The sequence below is a fragment of the Rhinolophus ferrumequinum genome, chromosome 21, assembly GCF_004115265.2.
Source record: "Rhinolophus ferrumequinum isolate MPI-CBG mRhiFer1 chromosome 21, mRhiFer1_v1.p, whole genome shotgun sequence".
Taxonomy (NCBI): domain Eukaryota; kingdom Metazoa; phylum Chordata; class Mammalia; order Chiroptera; family Rhinolophidae; genus Rhinolophus; species Rhinolophus ferrumequinum.
The window spans coordinates 1811386-1830521 of record NC_046304.1 but is presented as its reverse complement, the minus strand read 5'-3'; the positions used below and the strand labels follow the sequence as shown (position 1 = coordinate 1830521).

Here is a 19136-nt window from a genome sequence, read left to right as displayed (position 1 = left end):
CCTCAGTCCCTCAGGGAACTAGTCCTGCCCTCACCTTGATTTCAGATATCTCACCTCCAGAACTGTGAGACACTAAGATTCTGTTGTTTAAACCGCACAGGTTGTGGTACTTTCTTACAGCAGCCCCAGGAAGCAGATACAGCCTGGCAGCCATGGACTGTGATCAGACAGCATCATCAGGCTTCCTGTCTATACCTCCCAGTGTGTACCGTGTTTCCCCGAAAATAAGCCCCAGTTAAGATTGTCAGCCAGACGGATGCATTTAGTACATTATGACGATGTTCCAGAAGAAGATGACATGACTGTATTTGAATAAATGTAGATTGTTGTACATGAAAAAATAAGACATCCCCTGAAAAGAAGCCCTAATGCATCTTTTGGAGCAAAAATTAGTATACAACCCGGTCTTATTTTCAGGGAAACACGTGTAAGACCTGGTCTTATTTTCAGGGAAATATACGGTATGTGAACCTTCGGTGCCTGTGGGTGTGCGCAAGGTAATCTTGGGTAGCATGGGATGCATCATTTTAATTTACATAATCATGTGTTTACCTTACTGCAAAAATGCTTCTAAGAATCATACATTTTAAGGTTTAAATGCTACTTAAAAATAAATTTCAATGCTAATAAAAATGTCAAGTATAGGTAACATCTAAAACTGTGAATTGCTTAGTGTTATCAGTCAGAGTCCATAAAATTTAGCATGAGGTTAAAATAGGTATAGAAGAAAAGGAGAATTAAGGGAAAGAAAAATAATAAGCAACTGCTAGTGCAGGTTGGTGGCTAGATGGGGCCAAAGGTGGGTGCGAATAAGAACATCGCTGGGCTCAGCCTGCCTGCCCGCTCCTGCCCGCTCCACACGCACGATGTGCTTTGTGCCCTCCCTGAGGAGGCACGGTGAGGAATTATTTTCTAGATGAAATGTAAGGAAGCCCAGCTCTAGTTCTGGTGTGGCCACACGCACGCACTTCTACGGGCCATGCTTTAGCTTTCCCTCTTGGCAGTCCCAGTGGGGACCCCTGCTTCTGACACCACAGGTCAACAAGCTCCCTCTCAAGCCTGCTGGACAGTCAACATGTACGTCCTGGGAAACCAGGGGGCTGCGGCTGCTGTGTTGGAGCCTTCAGCCGAGGGAGGCAGCGTGAGAGTGGAACCATCCAGAATCATCACGTGATCCAAACCAGTGACAGAAAGGAGCAGACAACCACGGAAGGTTTTATTTCCATAGAAGGGCTCTTGGGGACTGAGTCCCGCAAATGCAGACGACTTTATTCTGATGTTTAGGTGGTGATGACCCAGACCTGGAATAAGGGCAGTGCTGGCCTGCTGCCCTGGCACCTCTCTTCCCCCAGCTCTCCCCTCCTCTCTCTCTCTCTCTCTCTCTCTCTCTCTCTCCCCTCTCTCTCTCTCTGTCTCTTTCTCTCTTCATTCCCTGCCCCCACATCCCCCCACCCCCACCCGTTTCATGTGGCCGGGCCCCCCTCCTGGGCAGCTGCACACACGACCTCAAGGCTGCTGTCCGGGTGTCCCGAGCAGAGCTGTCCGGCTACCGTTGGGTCGGGGCACCCCCACCTCCCAGCGCATGCAGGGCCGGGGGTCCCCGGCGTGCCCCCGGTGCTCTCCTGGGTGGGCACCCTGCACTCGGGGAAGCAGAAGCTGCAGGTCTCCACTGGCTCCGGCGGCCCGTCCGCCACGTCCGCCGCGCTCCCAGCTTCCATCCAGTGATCTGCACGAAAAGGGGAGAGGGCGCTGGCCTTGGTCCCGACCCTCCTCCTCCGCCCTGCACCCAGGAACCTCCGGCTGTGTTGTGGATTGTCAGGAGAATGAGATGCCTCTCACAGACATAAACCTCTCTGCACCCCGCCATGCCCTCCTCCACCCAGCGGGCTGCCAGTGCCAGATCCCCTTCCGCCTGGGGGAACCTGTGCAGGAGCAGGCTGTCACACCTTGGCTGACACTCTTCCTGTGCCCCCCCAAACCCGGAAAGACCGCCTCCGATTTTAGCCCGGCAACCTCCAGGCCCCTGCAGTTACCCTACACCGGCCCTTACTCAGGTGCCTCATCTCTTTCCTTATGTTTGAACCTGGTCTCACCAACATGGAAAAAGACTGCAGGGATTTGCCTCCAGCCTCTCCCAGGAAGCAGCTCTCCATTTAGAAGCAGCGGCAGTGCGGGCACAAAGGGAAGGCTGGCGGCTTGTCCCACAAGCAGTGGGAGGGCGAGGACCCCCCCCCCCCCCCCCCGTTTCATGCTCACCATTGGAGGACTTGGCCCGGGTCTGACATGGCCCTGGGGGGAGCTGGCAGGAGAACTGGTCCCCTCTCCTCTTGAGGAAGCAGGCCACGGCCAGGAGAAAGCAGCAGATGACGGTGCCAAGACACAGCCCCAGCGTACTGTAGACCAGGGCCAGCTGATCAGCGCTCAGCTTCAGCCCTGGAGGGGCTATAAGACAGCAGTGAGGCCCTGAGTTCAGGAGGGGCCCATCACTGCCCGGACCCTTCTCTGAAGTGCTCCCACCCACTTAGTCCAGCAGCCCTCTGCCCTATAACTTTTGTGTCCCCTGCTTAGGCCCCAGCAAGCTGCATGGCCATCCCCACACCCTCCTAGAGGGCCGAGCCCCAGCTGCCACTTGCTGTGGGCCTGACTCCAGGAGAGGCTGGTCCCTTCCTCATCCTGAGACCTGGCTGGCGTGCTCTCTGCATTCTGGAGGAAACCAGGTCCCTCTATCTGAGGTTGGTAGCAAGTTTTCCCAGGACCTGAGAGCGGGACACTTCTCAAGCTGGTCCTCTTTGCTGTCTCTGCTTGCTCTGGGGATGTAGAATGGGACAGTGCCAAAGGTGGGTGGACAAATGATTGGACAAATGAATGGACAAGAGTCCAGGGCGGGTATCTCTGTCTGTCCTGACCTGGGCCTTCCCCCAGGGAGAAGCCTTCCTGAGGGAGCACATACTTTGACAGTGAGCCAGGTGTGGCCGCTAATGCATCTGGGACAGCAGGTGTAAACCAGGAGGGCCTTGGGAAATGGGGCCCAGTCACTGTCATTCCAAGCTTTTCCTTGGTCCTGGAGTTTTCTTATGCCTCAGGGTGGAAGGACAGATGAACCCAAGTGCATATAATGTGTTTGTAATATACTCGTGACGTGGACCACCTACTGAGCCCTTTCTGTGTGCAGGCACTTCCTATAGTGTGTCCTTTAATTCTCCTGCTCCTAGGAAGGAGGACTGATCACCTCCTTTAAAAAATGGACATAATCCATATGCCATCAATTCACCATTTAAAAGTATACAACTCAGTGGCTTTTGGTACTTTCATGAGGTTATGCGGCCAGCACCACTACCTGATTTGAGGCATTTCCATCACCTGGATACCCACTAGCAGTCACTCGCCATCCCCGCCCAGGTCCTGGCAATGACTACTCTGTGTCTCTGTGGATTTGCCTATTCTGGACATTTCATATGAATGGAATCAGATTACAGGTGACCTTGGGAGTCTCGCTTCTTTTACTTAGCATGTCTTCAAGGCTCATCCATACAGCATGGGTCAGGACTTCACTCCTTTTTATGGTCAGATAATACTTCATTGTTCAAATACTTCATTTGTTTATCCATTCATCTATGGATAGACATTTGGGTTGTTTCCACCTTTTGCTATTATGAATGATGCTGCTATGGACATTTGTGTACAAGTTTTTGTGTGATATATATATACCTAGGAGTAGAATTACTGAGTCATAAGTTAACTCTATGTTTAACTTTCTGAGGAACTGCCAGACTGTTTTCCACAGGGGCTACACCATTTTACACTCCATTTTACAGATGACGAAGCCAAGTGTCAAAGTCCCACGTTCCCAGTCGCAGAGCTGCACCTGGGAACTGGTCTGATGGACTCCCAGCCAGTGCTCTGGGCCTGCCACACAGAAGCAGCAAGGGTGGACACTGCCCTTCGTCCTTACACAAGCTTCCTAGGGTCAGGAGTTCCATAAAGTGACAGAATTGGCAAGTGTCACCCTGAGGTTCATTGGGGAGGACAGGAGCTCTGGGTGGGCTAATATCACCACCCCCAGGCCTGCACAGCTGACCTTCATGCCCCACGCCTAGAGCTCAGAGGGCCATGGGGAGGGGGAAGCAACCCTCCCCCCCGTGGGGCACACGGAATGCTGGTGCTACAGATCTGGAGACTGAGACCCTAAGAGGTGAGAGGATCCAGGAAGAAATCACAGGGCACATTGCAGAGCAAAGTGACATCCACGTTTCCCTACTCCCAGGTTTCTCCATCTCTTTACCTCATACTTGCCTCTAGAATTAAATGAGAACATCGTATTGGCTAGATCAACAGGGAGAGGCCAGCAGTCTTCACAGCAGAGATGGGATGCCTAGCTACCAGATTGTTGCGAAGTACAAATGAACTGCCATGTCTATTCAAGGAGAAAGACTAAAGTAAACATTTGGATATTTCAAATGTTTTCAGCATGATTTCTAGCATCCAGACCAACTCTTAAGACTGTGGCAGTGAATGTTCAGAGATGGCCCCAAAGAACCACTTCCCCATTTCCTGCCCTTCAAATCCAGGCTGGGTTGGGCCTCACCGCAACCAGTAGAATGAGGTGGAGGTGACACTGTGCCAGTCCTGGCCCATGTCCTCAGAAGGCCTGGCAGCCTCTGCTTTTGCTCCCCTGAGAGCCCTGAGCCACCAAATGAGAAGTTCAGCTGGAGAGTTCACATGGAGAGGCCACGTGAAGAGGCCCATGGAGCGGGGTCAGCCCTGAGACTACAGGGGAAAACAGTGAGGCCCAGACATCTCACCATCCAAGCCGAGCCCCCAGGCGATGCGTCCCCAGCACTGTCTGCCTGCAACTACACGGAGGCTGCAAGCAACACCAGCAGGAGACCTGCCCAGCTGAGCCCAATCACCCACAGAACCGTGGGAGACAATAAAATGGTTGTTATTCTTTCACAGGCCACTAAGTTTGGGTGGCTTTCAGATGCCCTGGTAGACAAGCAGAGCAGAGACTCTCTCTGTTCCTGAAGGCGTGAAGCGCTTGTCCCAGCTTCTCTTCATCCCTCTGCCCAGACCAGTGATTTGAGGTTTCCTGTGGGAAATGAAACTAGTTTCTGCCTGGTGACCACCCCCTAAACATGCATTTCAAAACCTTTGGAATAAGAGAAAAGCAAATTAAAATTACAAGATGTCACTTTCCACGTATCTCACAAAGGCATGGGAAAACAGGGACCTCCTTCCTTGCTGGGGGGTCAGGGATTGCTTCCTTCGAGGGCCATTTGGACCCATCTACCAACACTGAAAATGCACCTTCCTGATTCCTGTGGACTCACTAAGTCCAATTCCAGGGACATGACCCACTCACAGACACAGGCTTTCATTGGAGCTTTGTTTGCAACAGCAAAAGCCAGGGATGGCCTAGCCACCCGTCATGAGTGGAATGTCCACAGCACGGTCACTAGAATGAATGCGGCACATCCGTGCATCCTAAGATGGACCCATCCCCTAGAGATACGGAGTAACAATGGAGAGGTGGGCATTTCAATGCTGCCATTGGTATAAAACACTTAAGAATGCAAATATGCCTTAGATAAGAACATGTGTGAAAGGAAAAAAACTGCTAGTAGTCATGCTTCTGGGAGAGAAACTGGGTGCCTGGAGGTGGGATGGAGACTCTTTTCCAAAACCTTTTAAAAAATACCTTCCTTTAAAAATGATCTCTGTGTATCATATTCAAAACAGAAAAACAGCTCAAAGCTGCTGTGGTAGTTCACACTTCCAAAGACTCGGGTTGAAGGCTGATCAGAGGATGAGGAAGTCAGAGGTCCAGCAGTCGTGGGGACACTAACAGGAAAGCTGACCCCATGTTTCTTTCTGCACGACCTGGATGGGCTCAGTCACTAGCTCTGGCAGCAATGAGTGCCAAGACTGTCCTGGGGGAGGAGGTGGTCAACTCTGTGACCAGGCCCCTACGGGACAGAGGTCCTGTCACTTGCTTCACAGTCTGCTGACCCCAGGAGCAAAGGAGCACAGTCACAAGTTTTTGTCAGAAAAGGAAGGAGGCATTCTCTGCCTTTGTCTGAAAATTAAGTCCTGGGGAGACAGCACCTGGACTGCGGGTGCAATTCCCAATCACCACCACGAGGGGGCATCACGCATAGATAGCTTCTCACCGCTTGGGAGCCAGCTGTCAGTTTATTTCCAAGCTATTTTTTTGTTTTTGTTTTGTTTTGTTTCTTTACTGTTTTCAAAGCCCTCTTTCACCTAAAAATAGAGCCAGCCCCAGCCGAAAGTTTATTTCCAAGCTGTTTTTTGGTTTTGTTTTGTTTCTGTGCTGTTTTCAAAGCCCGGTCTCACCTAAAAATAGAATTGCCCGGGACTGCTTCTGCCCGAGCTCAGGCTTGGGCTGGCCAGCTGGGCAGCATTATAACTTGCATTTAGGGGCAGAGCAAAGCGGACTTCATGGCCTTGGACAGGGCTGGGCCAAGAATCAGAGGCATCCCAGCCTCAGCTCTGTGTAAGCCAGGGCAGGGAGGCAGAATTTTAAGTTTGGGCCCTGCAGCCACACTGCTTGGGTTCAATGTGGCTTTGGACATTTTACTCAACTTCTTCAGGCCTCAGTTTCTTTTCTGTAAAATGGCACAGGATATTCCTATCTCTCAGCAGGTGCTTGACATCTGGGAGGAACACTGTGAATTGCATGAGGCAGCTAGGCCCAGGTGGAACCTTCTGGCCAAAGGCCAGGCATCCCCACGCCCCCACAGCTCAGCTAGCTGCCCATGGGGGCGTGGTGAGGCCGCAGGGGTGGCTCCCAGCATGGAAGGTTTTCTGCTTCTCCTCCCACACAGAACACTTCCACAGATGGCTTGTGGGCCACATCCACGCGGAGGTGGACTTCAGTTCCACACGTGACAGTGCTGTTCGGTCGAATGTTCACACTTGAGAAGGGTGTTCCTGCAGTGAGTGCAAACCTCACTATCAGGTCATCAGGGGGCCTCCAAATGTCGGTATCTGTGGGCCTTTCCCCATAGAGGACCCTCCCCAATCTCCTGTGTGTGTGTGTGTGTGTGTGTGTGACAGAGAGAGAGAGAGAGAGAGAGAGAGAGAGAGAGAGAGAGAGAGAAAGAGAGATTGAGAGAAGCACTTGCCTGCATAATTCTTAGAGGTAAGTTCAGGAAAGGAGGGAGGAGGAGGCTGTTTCCAGAATGCCACACCCTCACTCTACTCACCACCCAATCGAGGCCTGGGGTCCCCAAGTTCCCATTCTTTCTGGTGCCACCTCTCCTGAGAGCAAACCTCCCGAGAGGCGCACTCAGGGCTGCAGCAGGACAGGGAGGGAGGAGACATGGCCCCTACACAGCCCTCACTGCTTCAGGCCTCTCCCTGGCCTTGGCTCAATGCCATGGGCCTTTGCACGTGGTTGTCTCTCCAGTTAACAAAGGAAGTGCCCTCGGCCCCAAGTCTTCCAGCTCCTGCCGGTGCCTCTCCTCCCCTCAAAGCCTTCTTTCCCCAGAGAGTTGCTTCCTTTACTTCACTTCCACTCATGCACTTTCTCCTCTGTCTTCTGTCCCCAATGTCTTATCAGGCGGTCTCACTGGGGGCCTGGGCCCAGGGACCTGGGCTTCAGCCCTGGGAGGCAGAGGGGCATGGGGCTGCCTCCACCTGGACATCGCACACTGAAGTCAGGTGGGGGTCTAAGAGGATAGGGGGCAAGAGAGACAACTGCACACCCTGCGATAAATAAGCAAAAACCCAACAATTATGGCCAACGGCAGGGATGCCTGCTCAGCTCCAGTTCCCAGAAGAAAGGAAACCTTAAGCAATTCAGGGACAAAAGCAGTGTTATCCCAACCTGTAGTGCTGATCCCTGACTTTTATGGACACGACCTCGGCAAGAAAACAGCTGTTTCCCACCCTGCACAGATGACTTGCAAACCGATTAACCTTGGACGTTGTGTTTCTTTTCCTCAAAGGCCCGTTGTGCTTCCTGTCTGGAGAGCTGGTCCTCCAGCGCTGACCGCCTCGCACCCTCTCTCCTTGGTGTGGGCACTCCGCCTCAGTGCTCTCCTGCCACACGGGACACTGCCAACTCCTGGCTCCTCCACATGCCCTCCTCTGGCCTCAGTCCCACCATCTGAGGTCTTCCCATGGGGCTCTGGGCCCAGGCTGGGCACCCTGAGCTGTTTGGGGGACAAGTGGGGCCTGACGGGCCTTGCCCTGCACATTCCTGTCTGGTGGAAATCAGTTAAAATGGACCTGAGCCTGTTATGGGACTGATGACAGGTGACGAGGCTAAATGGGGAAGTGAGAGAAAGAGGCCTGGCTTGCTGGCCTCAAGAACGGTAAGAGAGGGGTGGGAGAGCCTGCAGCCCCTGCCCATTTCCTCTGGTCAAGGGCCACCTCCACCTGGGGATGCCTGAAAGTGGCCCTTGATAGGGTCCCCGGCCTCCTTATGGCCAGAGCTGGTGGACATTTGCACCCTTCTCTGTGATGTGAACATCTCCTTGTAGAACTTTCCTCCTTGTTTGTCTTCATGGACACACAGCCTTTCAAGCTCTGCTCCTTCCCAGCATCTCTGTGGACACTCTACTGACCCCTTGGATGCGGATTCCCCCAAGTAGTGTTTCCACTTCAGTCCTTTCTCTCATACCTGCTGGGTCCCTGGGAAACCTTTCCCGTTCCTGTGATCACAACTGCCATCTTCTAGGCCAATGAAACCCAAGTTCCCTGGGTGAGATGCTCCCCCGAGCTCCCATCCATGTGGTGGTCCTGGCTGTCCCCAAGGCTGGCATCACCATAGAAGGACCCAACTCAGAGCTCTTGGGTTCCCTCCTCCTTACCCCATGTAAAGGGCTGAATGGTGCCCCCCTACCCCAAAGATATGTCCCCTCGTAACCTGCAAATACAACCTTATTTGAAAAAAAGAGCCTTTGTGGGTGTAATTAAGTTAATGGTGTGGAGATGAGCTCATCCTGGATTAGGGTGGGCCCTAGTTTCAATGACAACTGTCCTTAGAAGAGAGGGAAAGAAGACAGATGCAGACACAGGAGAAGCCCTGTGAAGACAGTAGTGGAGACTGGAGGGGTGCGACCAGAGGCCAAGGAACTCCTGGAGCCCCCAGGAGCTGGAAGAAGCAGGAAGAACCCTCCCCTGGAACTTCAGTGGGAGCACGGCCCTGCTGATACCCTGAGAGCAGACTTCCAGCCTCTAAAACTGTGAGATATGTTTGTGCCGTTTTAAGTCCCCCAGTTTGTGGTGTATTACAGCAGCTGCGGGAAGCTAACAGTCTCTCTAAAGAACGGACCCACGTTCCACTCTTCCCAGCCACAGAAGCCACCGTCCCATAAACGCCGTCCCATAGGTGCAGTCCTATGTCTCAGAACCCAGAGTGATTCAGGCCCCGTGAGAGCCCTGTGGGGATGGTTAGGCACGAGTGGGCCGGAAACTTCCCAGGTCCCCCGGGGAGGAGGCGCTGGAGTCCAGGTGCAGGCAGGCTGGCGAGGATAGCTTGCAACACCCCCCAGAGCTCATAAACTGGGACTCCACGGCGCCCCTGGACAGAGTGTGGGGGCTCCGTGGACTTGGGTAAGAAAAGCTAATCTTTATTTTCACTGAAATTTAGCCTTCGCTTCCACTGTACGCAGAGGCCACCATCCTCAGTGTATGAGCAGCGACGGTGGCTTTGTCGAGAGCAGAATCACAGGCATTTCCATACCCTAAGTGCAGTGATGTCACACAGCCCCAAGTGTCGTCTGCTTATGGAAGTCACTGCCGCCACCCAGCACACCATCCATGTTGCTATTTAATGCACTGATAGAGAAGCATGCAGAATCATTCTGGCGGCACCATTTGTGCAATGTTTGGGTAACATTTATTTAATATTTAATTTGGTTTAATATTTTGAGATCCTATTTTGACAATCTCTCCACATCACTGGTTTCTTTGTAACCATGTGCTGTGTTTAATGCACTTTAAAACATTCTTCCAAGAAGGGGTTCGTGGGCTCCTGAGGCCAAGGCGTAATGGAGGCTGGGTGACCCTGCTGTGTGCGATGCCTCCATAGCTGACCCAACATGAGGGCCTTTCCACCCCATCAATTTTGTGCCAATGCACCACCCCTCTGCCTCCATCCCAGGTCCTTGTCATTGGTGGCTGCCGTTATTGCCAGAAACAGCCTCTGGCAGGGTCCCTGCTGCCATGGCCACTATCCATACCCCGGGGGCCGTGGGGAACCTCCCTACAGCCCAGGCTGCCCCTGCCTGTAGAAGCCGTCACTCTCCCCAGTATGGCAGACAGGTCCCTCTGTCACCTGCTGTCTGATCCCTCCCAGGGCCCTCTCCAACCGCCCCTGTGAGCTTGCTGTCCCATCTTAGGCCTTTGACCTTGCCCACAAGAATGCCTACCAGCCTGCCCACGGCACTCCTCCTGCTGTGCGGTGCAGCCACGCAGCCCCTCCCTGTGCAGTCTCCTTAGGGAAAGGCAGAGGCTTCCCCCACCGTGCCCCTGATCCTGGCAGGGAGCTCATCTCGTGGGCCTGGAGTCTTCCACTTGTCTGCCTCCCTGGAGTAAACAGTCAGACTCCATATTCTGATGTTTGAGGCTTCCCTCCTTCCCACATCTGGGCAAGCTGGCAAGAAAGCCTAAGTGTTCCCTCCTTTGGTGCCAGTGAGAGAGCCCAACTATGCAAATCCCTCCCACATGTGAGAACACTCACCCACCCAACTCCCAACCACAATAAAACCCAGACTGGGTTCCTTCCCCGCTCTCGTAGCCATTTTCAGACAAGCTTGGGAGACTGCCCTACTCTCACTCCTAAAAGCCACATCATGTGAGTCCCAAGCCTTTCCATACCCTCTTGGCCAGTGTGTGGCATCACCAGTCTCAACATCCAAAACATCCAACAGTTTAGGTGGGTGTCCCCCTGCCTCTGCAGAGTGGCCACCACACTGGCCCAGCCTGGGGCTCCCTGGTGCCCAGCCTAGGGGGTTTCCTCAGGTCACCCGTCTCTAGCACAAAGCTCCTCCCAGCCCCTCCACAGTTCCCTTACACTTCACAGCATTTGCACGTACTGTTCCCTCTGCCTGGAACAGCCTTCCTCCACCTTGTCTCTTAAACATGTTTTTTTTAATAAATGAGCAGTTACTATACGCGTATGTTGAGTGGGTTCTCATTGATCCTCACTGACTGATCTCATAATCTTCACAAGTCCATGAAGTCATGTGATCTCAGTCTCACAGAACCAAGGCTCAGAGAGGTTAAGTAACTTGCTCAAGATCACACAGCTAGTGAGGGATGAAACCTGGGTCTGAGTCCAAAGCCTACCCCGTCACCCTAGTTGCCTTAAAGGCCTCTCCTCAGATAAGCCTTCCTTGCTCCCCATAGCACTCTAAGCTGGGTTATGTTGCCACCATGCACTGAGATTCATTTGTCATTTGCATGAGTCTCTTCCCTCCCAGCCGACTGTGATTTCCGTGGGGTCAAGACAGGATCTGCCTTGCTCATGCTGCCTCCCCCATGCACAGCAAGCCCTCCACAGTTATGCATCAAATAGAGGAATGACAGTCTGAGAGGGATGAATGAGAGACCTGAAGTGGGGTTAAGCTGGGGCCTGGACAGAATGGGGAGTTAGTAGGGGGATGGCAGGATCTAGTGAGCCCACAGAGGGGACAGGGGATAGATAAGCTCCACCACTATGTGCAGCTGGATGTGACCTGGTCACATGGTGTCCTCCAGCCCCTGCCTTCAAACAGGTCCACACCTGGTCCCTGCCCTGGGCATGTGACCCCTGTACTTCCTGTTTACGATTCACACCAAGCCCAGCGCCTGCCCTGCCAGCGCACACAGGTGTCAGAGACGACAGCAGAACTGACCAAAACCCCAGACCGCTGGGGACACACAGGGCAGGGGTAGGGCACAGTGAGCCACTGAGGCCCTGAGAAGGCCTGTGGTGGCCCTTAGCCATGCCACGGTACGAATGCAACAGCTAATGCAGGACCAGGCATGCTCATGCTGACCTGGCTGGCTCCCCGACATGTCCTTGCACACCCTCATCCACTCATCCTGAGGGATCCATCCCTGAAGCCAAGGTGAGGCTCCCAGCTTCTCCCCAAAGCACTCCAAGGATGGGGCTTGGCTGGTGGTCACAAACAGGAATGGCTGAGTGTGTCCCACAGGCAGCAGGTCACCCTCAGGGAGTGACAATCCCATGGACGCTGCTCGAGGACTTTTGCTCTTGCAGCGTAAAGAAATTTGGGAACCCACAGACTGAGCCTGAATCTGAGCTCAGCCATGCACTCGCTGTGCAACTCTCAGCGAGTCACTCCAAATTTTGAGACTTAGGTTCTTGATCTGGGTAGGATTGATCTGAAGGGGAATCTATTGCAACAGAAGTGGGAAAGGATCCGGGTTGGCTGGAAGAATCACATATGTCACCAATAGCAGGGCAGATGTACAAGCCACCAGACACTGGAGGAGCAGGTGTGGCCCCCACCTTCACGGTTCGGTTCGTCCTCCCCTCTGTAGCCATGCCTTCTGCATGTGAGTCTGCAGTTCTTCTCACGAGAGAGAGGCAGCCACAAACTCACCATGGCCACAAATGATTTGCTTCTCCTCCCACAAAGAGGTGGCATCTGTTTGCCCTTCCTTGAATCTGGCTGCATTTCTATTACTCTAACTTGAGTAATAGAATGCAGAAGCAATGCTGTAATAATGCAAGTTCCCAATGTAGGCATCAAGAGGCCTTGTATTTTCTGGTTCTTACACTCCTGCCATCATCATTAGAAGGATAAGCCTTGCCAGTCTGCTGGTCCCAGGAGGAGGATGAGAAACATGGAGCAGACCCACCTCCAGCTGAGATGGCTGGACACAGCTAGCCCCAGCCAAATCCTAGACTCAGGAGGAATAATAAGCCACTGAGTTTTGGTTGTGTTTGTTACATGGCAACAGCTCACTAAAAGAGAGCATAAGAGTAAGAGACAACAGTCTAACCGCATAGAACTTGGAGCTGGGCACCTTTCATCATCAGAGCACATAAGGCCTGCCCTGTGGAATCTTGGTACCAGGGCCTGGCCTCACAGAAATGATGCTATCATGAGGAAAGTCACAGTAAAGGAAAGAAAGAAAGCAGCACCCTCGGAGCTTCAGGCCTATTGTCTCTCCACTGACCAACCAAGAGCAGGGTAAACACCAAGTGTTTATGGATCCGTAAGACATCCCCCTCCCATCCTTTCTGACACCACAGAATGTGGTAGGTGAGCCAAGAGGTGTTTTCTGGGCGGATAACTAAATCCTTTCAATGTATGGCACTTGGTAGATGCCCTTTCCAAGGGACTCTCCTCACCATGTCCAAAGTGGCTAAACCCAACAATAAGCTTTTTTGCAATACTTTTCCCTTCTCATTCTTAGGAAGTCCCCATTGCCTCCGAATGGAATTAGAGATCTTGCTCACAAGGTCAGCTCTGCTGGTAACTTGCTGCCTGTGTTTTAAGAACTCAGTCAACCTCCATTACAAGGCTCTCAATGACTTCTGGTCAAGATAGTGGAGTAGGTAAACACTGTCCTTACCTCCTCCCACAATCACATCAAAATTATTATAGAACAACCATCATTGACAACCACCTGGAGACTAGATGAACAGAAGTCCTACAACTAAGGATATAAAGAATAAGCCACAACGAGACTGGTAGGAGGGGCAGAGACATGGAATGTGCAGGTCCCATACCCACAGAGTGTAAATTAAGATTTAGAAGGGATATCTTGGCTGTGGAGGTCCCCCCATGAGGAGTCCCAGTCCCAGACTAGGCTCCCCAGCCTGGGGCACCAGTGCCAGGAAGAGGAGTCCCCATCACATCTGGCTGTGAAAACCAGTGAGATTGCATCTGAGTGAGACAGAGGGCTGCTAGAGTCCCAGGTATTCCTCTAGAGGGGCCCTTACAAAGACTCGCTTGCTCACAAACTCACTTGCTCTGGGCTCCAGCAGGGGCAGCAGCTCGAAAAGCCCGAGGGACATACAGGTCACCATGTAGCTCCCACCAGGTAGGCCCATGCCTGGCACAAAATGAAGCTGAACGTGGCCTGAACCAAAGCCCCTTTCAAGAGGCTCCAGAACCAACACACCTGGTGGCCAGCTTCAGACCACACCAGAAGACCATCTAACCAGCTCCACAAATGGCACACCAGGAGGGTGAACTAAGCTAGCCCCAGAACCCTGCTAAAGTCACTCCTGCGCTGTGGAATCAGTCCCTGGACAACAGCTTGTCTGCTGTAGTCACAGCCAGCTCTCACAGCCAGTCAGCCTGAGGGTCAATCCCACACACTGACATGCCAACAGCAATCAAGACCCAGCTACAACAGGAGGGCACACACAACCCACACAGGGGACACCCCTGGAGTTCTTGGCTCAGGTGACAAGGGAGACTGTGACACAGCCTCACAGCAACCTACTACATAAGGCCACTCAGTCAAGACCAGGAGATGTAGCAGATCTACCCAATACATAGAAATAAACAGGGAGGCAGTCAAAATGGGGAGACAGAAAAACATTTCCCAAATGACAGAACATGAGAAAACTCAAAAAAAAGAACTAAATGAATGGTGACAAGTAATATATGGAATACAGAGTTCAAAACACTGGTTATAAGGATGCTCAAAGAACTTAAAGGAAGAATAGATAGACTCAGTAAGAACTTCAACAAAGTGATAGGAAACATAAAAAATAATCAGAACTGAAAAATACAATAACTGAAATGAAGAAGACAGTAGAAAGAATCAACATCAGATTAGATAAAGCAGAGAATCAAAGCAGTGATTGGGAAGACAAGGTAGCAGAAAACACCCAATCAGAACATGAAAAAGAAAACAAAAATTAAATGAGGACAGTTTAAGGGGCCTCTGGGACAACTTTAAGCATACCAACATTCACATCACAGGGTTACCAGAAGGAGAAGAGAGAGATCAAGAAATTGCAAGCCTAGTAGTAGCTATAATGACTGGAAATTTCCTTAACCTGGCAAAGGAAATAGACATACAAGTCCAGAAAGTGCAGGGAGTCCCAAACAAGATGAATTCAAAGAGGCCCACACTAAGACACATCATAATTAAAATCCCAAAGGTTAAAGAAAAAGAAAGAATCTAAAAAGCAGTTAGTTATGTAAAAGGGAGCTCCCATAAGATTATGTCAGATGATTTCTCAACAGAAACTTTGCAGGCCAGAAGGGATTGTCAGGAAACATTCAAAATGACAAAAGACAAAGACAGACAACCAAGATTACTGTACCCAGCAAGGCTATCATTTGGAATAAAAAGAGAGATAAAGAGTTTCCCAGACAAGAAAAAACTAAAGGAGTTCATTATCATTTAACCAGTATTATAAGAAATGATAAAGGGACTTCTTTAGGGAAAAAAAAAATCAAAAATATGAATAAGAAAACAGGAAAGAAAAAATTCTCATTGACAAAGAGAAACACTTAGTAAAAGCAGTGGATCAACCAACTATAAAGCTAGTACAAAGATTAAAAGGCAAAAGTAGGAAGAGCATGTGTAATTACAACAATAAATTAAGGGATACACACATGAACAAAAATTTAAAAATAACGATCAAAATGTATACATGGAGGGAGTAAAAATTGTAATGATTTTAGAATGTGTTTGAACTTAAGTGATGATCACCTTAAAATAAATCTACCATGAAGCACATGGTAACCACAAAACAAAAATCTACAAGAAAAAAAAGACGTCCAAACATAACACTATAGAAAATCATCAACATACAAGAGAAGAGAGAAAAGAATAAGAAAGGAATACATAAGAACTACAAGAACAATCAGAAAACAACAAAATGGCAATAACTACGTACCTATCAATAATTTCTTTAACTGTAAATGGACTGAATGCTCCAATCAAAAGACACAGAGTGGCTGATTTGATTAAAAAAAAATACAAGACCTGTATATATGCTGTCTAAAAGAGACCCACTTCAGATCGAAAGATACACATAGGTTGAAAGTAAAGGGATAGAAAAATATTTTTCATGAAAATAAAAGTGAAAAGAAAGCTGGGGTAACAATAATTTTATCAGACAAAATAGGCTTTAAAACAAAGGCTGTAAGAAGGGCATTTCATAACGATAAAGGGTTCAATCCAAAGGGACAATATAACTCTTGCAGACATCTATTCACCCAACTTAGGAACACCTAAATATATAAAGCAAATATTGATGGACATAAAGGGAGAGATTGACAGTAATAAAGCAATAGTAGAGGACTTTAAAATCCTATTGACATCAATGGATAGATCATTCAGACAGAAAATCAACAAGGAAACAGGGGCCTTAAATGACACATTAGAGCAGATGGATTTAATTGATATTTTTAGAACATTTCACCTCAAAGCAGCAAATATACATTCTTTTCAAGTGCACATGAAACATTTTCCAGGATAGACAACACGTTACGCCAAAAAGCAAGTCTTAATAAATTTAAGAAGACTGAAATCATATCAAGCATCTTCTCTGACCACAATGGTATGAAACTAAAAATCAATTACAAGAAAAAAATGAAGAACACCCAAACACATGGAGGCTAAATAACATGCCACTGTACAATGAATGGCTCAACAATGAGATCAAGGAATAAATCAAAAGATACCTTGAGACAAATGTAAGTGAAAAACACAACATCCCAAAAATCCACGGGACACAGTTAAAGCAGTTCTAAGAGGGAAATTCACAGCAATACAGGCCCACATCAAGAAACAAGAAAAACCTCAAATAAACAATCTAACCTTACACCTAAAGGAACTAGAAGAGAAGAACCAACAAGGCCGAAAGTGAGTAGAAGGAAGGAAATAATACAGATCAGAGAGGAAATAAATGAAATAGAGTCTAAAACAACAATAGAAAAGATCAGTGAAACCAAGAGATGGTTCTTTGAAAAGATAAAATTGATAAACCATTAGCCAGACTCATAAAAAAAAAAAAGGAGGGCCCAAATAAATAAAATCAGAAATGAAAGAGTAGTGACAACCGGCACCACAGAAATACAATGGATTACTATGACCAATAATACGCGAACAAATTGGACACCCTGGAAGAAGTGGATAAATTCCTAGGAACATACAATTTTCCAACGCTGACTCAGGAAGAAACATGTAATCTGAACAGACCAATAAATACTAACAAAATTGAATCAGTAATCAAAAAACTCCCAACAAACAGAAGCCCTGGACCAGATAGCTTCACAGGTGAATTTTACCAATTCAAAGAATTAATACCTATCCCTCTTAAACTATTCCAAACAGTTGAAGAAGAGAGACGGCTCCTAAATTCATTTTACAAGGCCAGCCTTACCCTGATTCCAAAACCAGACAAAGAAACCACCACCAAAAAAAAAAAAAATTATTGACCAGTATCCCTGATGTACATAGATGCAAAAACTCTCAACAAAATATTAGCAAACCAAATTCAGCAATACATTAAAAGGTCATACACCATGACCAAGTGGGATTTATTTCTGAGATGCAATGTTGGTTCAATATCCATAAATCAATAAATATGATACAACAAAGTGAAGGATAAAAATCATATGATCATACCATTAGATGCAGGAAAAGCATTTGACAAAATACAACATCCATTTATAATAAAAACTCTCAGCAAAGTGGAGATACAGAAAATATACCTAAACATAATAAAGACCATATATGAGCTAAGATCTTACTCAAAGGTGAAACTCTGAAAGGGATTTCCTTAAGATCAGGAAGAAGACAAAGATGTCTACTTTCACACTCTTATTCAACATAGTATTGCAAGTACTAGCCACAGCAATTAGACAGAAAAAAAAATAAAAGGAATCCAAATTGGAAAGGAAGAAGTAAAACTGTCATTATTTGTAGACCACATTATACTATATATAGAGAGAACCATAAAGATTTCACCAGAAAACAATTAGAACTAATAAATGAATTCAGTAAAGTATCAGGATATAAAATCAATAGTCAGAAATTGGTTGCATTTTTATACACTAATAACAAACTATCAGAAAGAGAAATTAAGAAAACAATTTACAATTGCATTAAACATAATAAAATATACCTAGGAATAAATTTAACCAAGTTGGTAAAAGACCTGTATTTGGAAAACTATAAGAAATTGAAAAAAGAAATTGAAGAAGATACAAATAAATTGAAGGATACAGCATATTCATGAATAGGAAGAATTAATATAGTTAAAATGTCCATACCACCCAAAGCAATCTACATATTCAATGCAATCCTAATCAAAAAACCAATGGCATTTTTCACAGAACTAGGACAAATAATCTTAAAATTTATATGGAATCACAAAAGACCCCAAATAGCCAAAGCAATCTTGAGAAACAACAAAGTTGGAGGTATCATGCTATTTGATATCAAAGTATACAAGGTCTATAGTAATGAAAACAACATGGTGCTGGCATAAAAACACACACTGATCAATGGAACAGAATAGAGTACCCCAGAATAAACCTATGGCTATACGGTCAATTAATCTATGACAAAGGAGGCAAGAACATATTATGGGATAAAGACAGTCTCTTCAATAAATGGTGTTGGGAAAACTGGACAGATATACACAAAAGAATGAAAATGGATCACTTTCTTACACCATGTACATGAATAAACTCAAAATGGGTTAAAGACTTAAATGTAAGACCCAAAATCATAAAACTCCTAGAAGAAACCACAGGCAGTATACTCTTTGACACTGCTCTTAGTAATAGTTTTTTTGATATGTCTCATTGAGCAAGGGACACAGAAGCAAAAATAAACATATGGGACTACATCAAACTAAAAAGTATTTTGCACAGCAAAGGAAACCATCAACAAACTGAAAAAATCAACCTACCGAATGGGAGAAGATATTCACAAATGATACATTCGATAAGGAGTTAATATTCAAAATATATAAGAAACATACACAACTTAACACCAAAGAAAACAATCAAATTAAAAAATGGGCGGAGGATCTGAGCACACATTTCTCCAAAGAGGACATACAGATGGCCAGTACTTGTACACATATGAAAAGATGCTCAGTATCACTAATCATCAGGGAAATATAGATCAAAATCACAATGAGGTATCACCTCACACCTGTCAGAATG

General features: G+C 48.0%; 1 protein-coding gene across 1 annotated transcript in view; it reads right to left on the bottom strand.

Annotated features, from left to right (window-relative positions):
• Positions 1 to 1463: 1463 nt before the first annotated feature.
• TNFRSF13B (TNF receptor superfamily member 13B) overlaps positions 1464 to 19136 on the bottom strand; it is a 42904-nt gene continuing 25231 nt past the window's right edge. The window contains exons 4-5 of the mRNA XM_033089267.1: positions 2257 to 2463; positions 1464 to 1726 (exon numbers count right to left, since the gene is read on the bottom strand). Of these exons, the coding sequence (XP_032945158.1) occupies positions 1464 to 1726; positions 2257 to 2463 (470 nt within the window). The remainder of the gene's footprint in view (positions 1727 to 2256; positions 2464 to 19136) is intronic.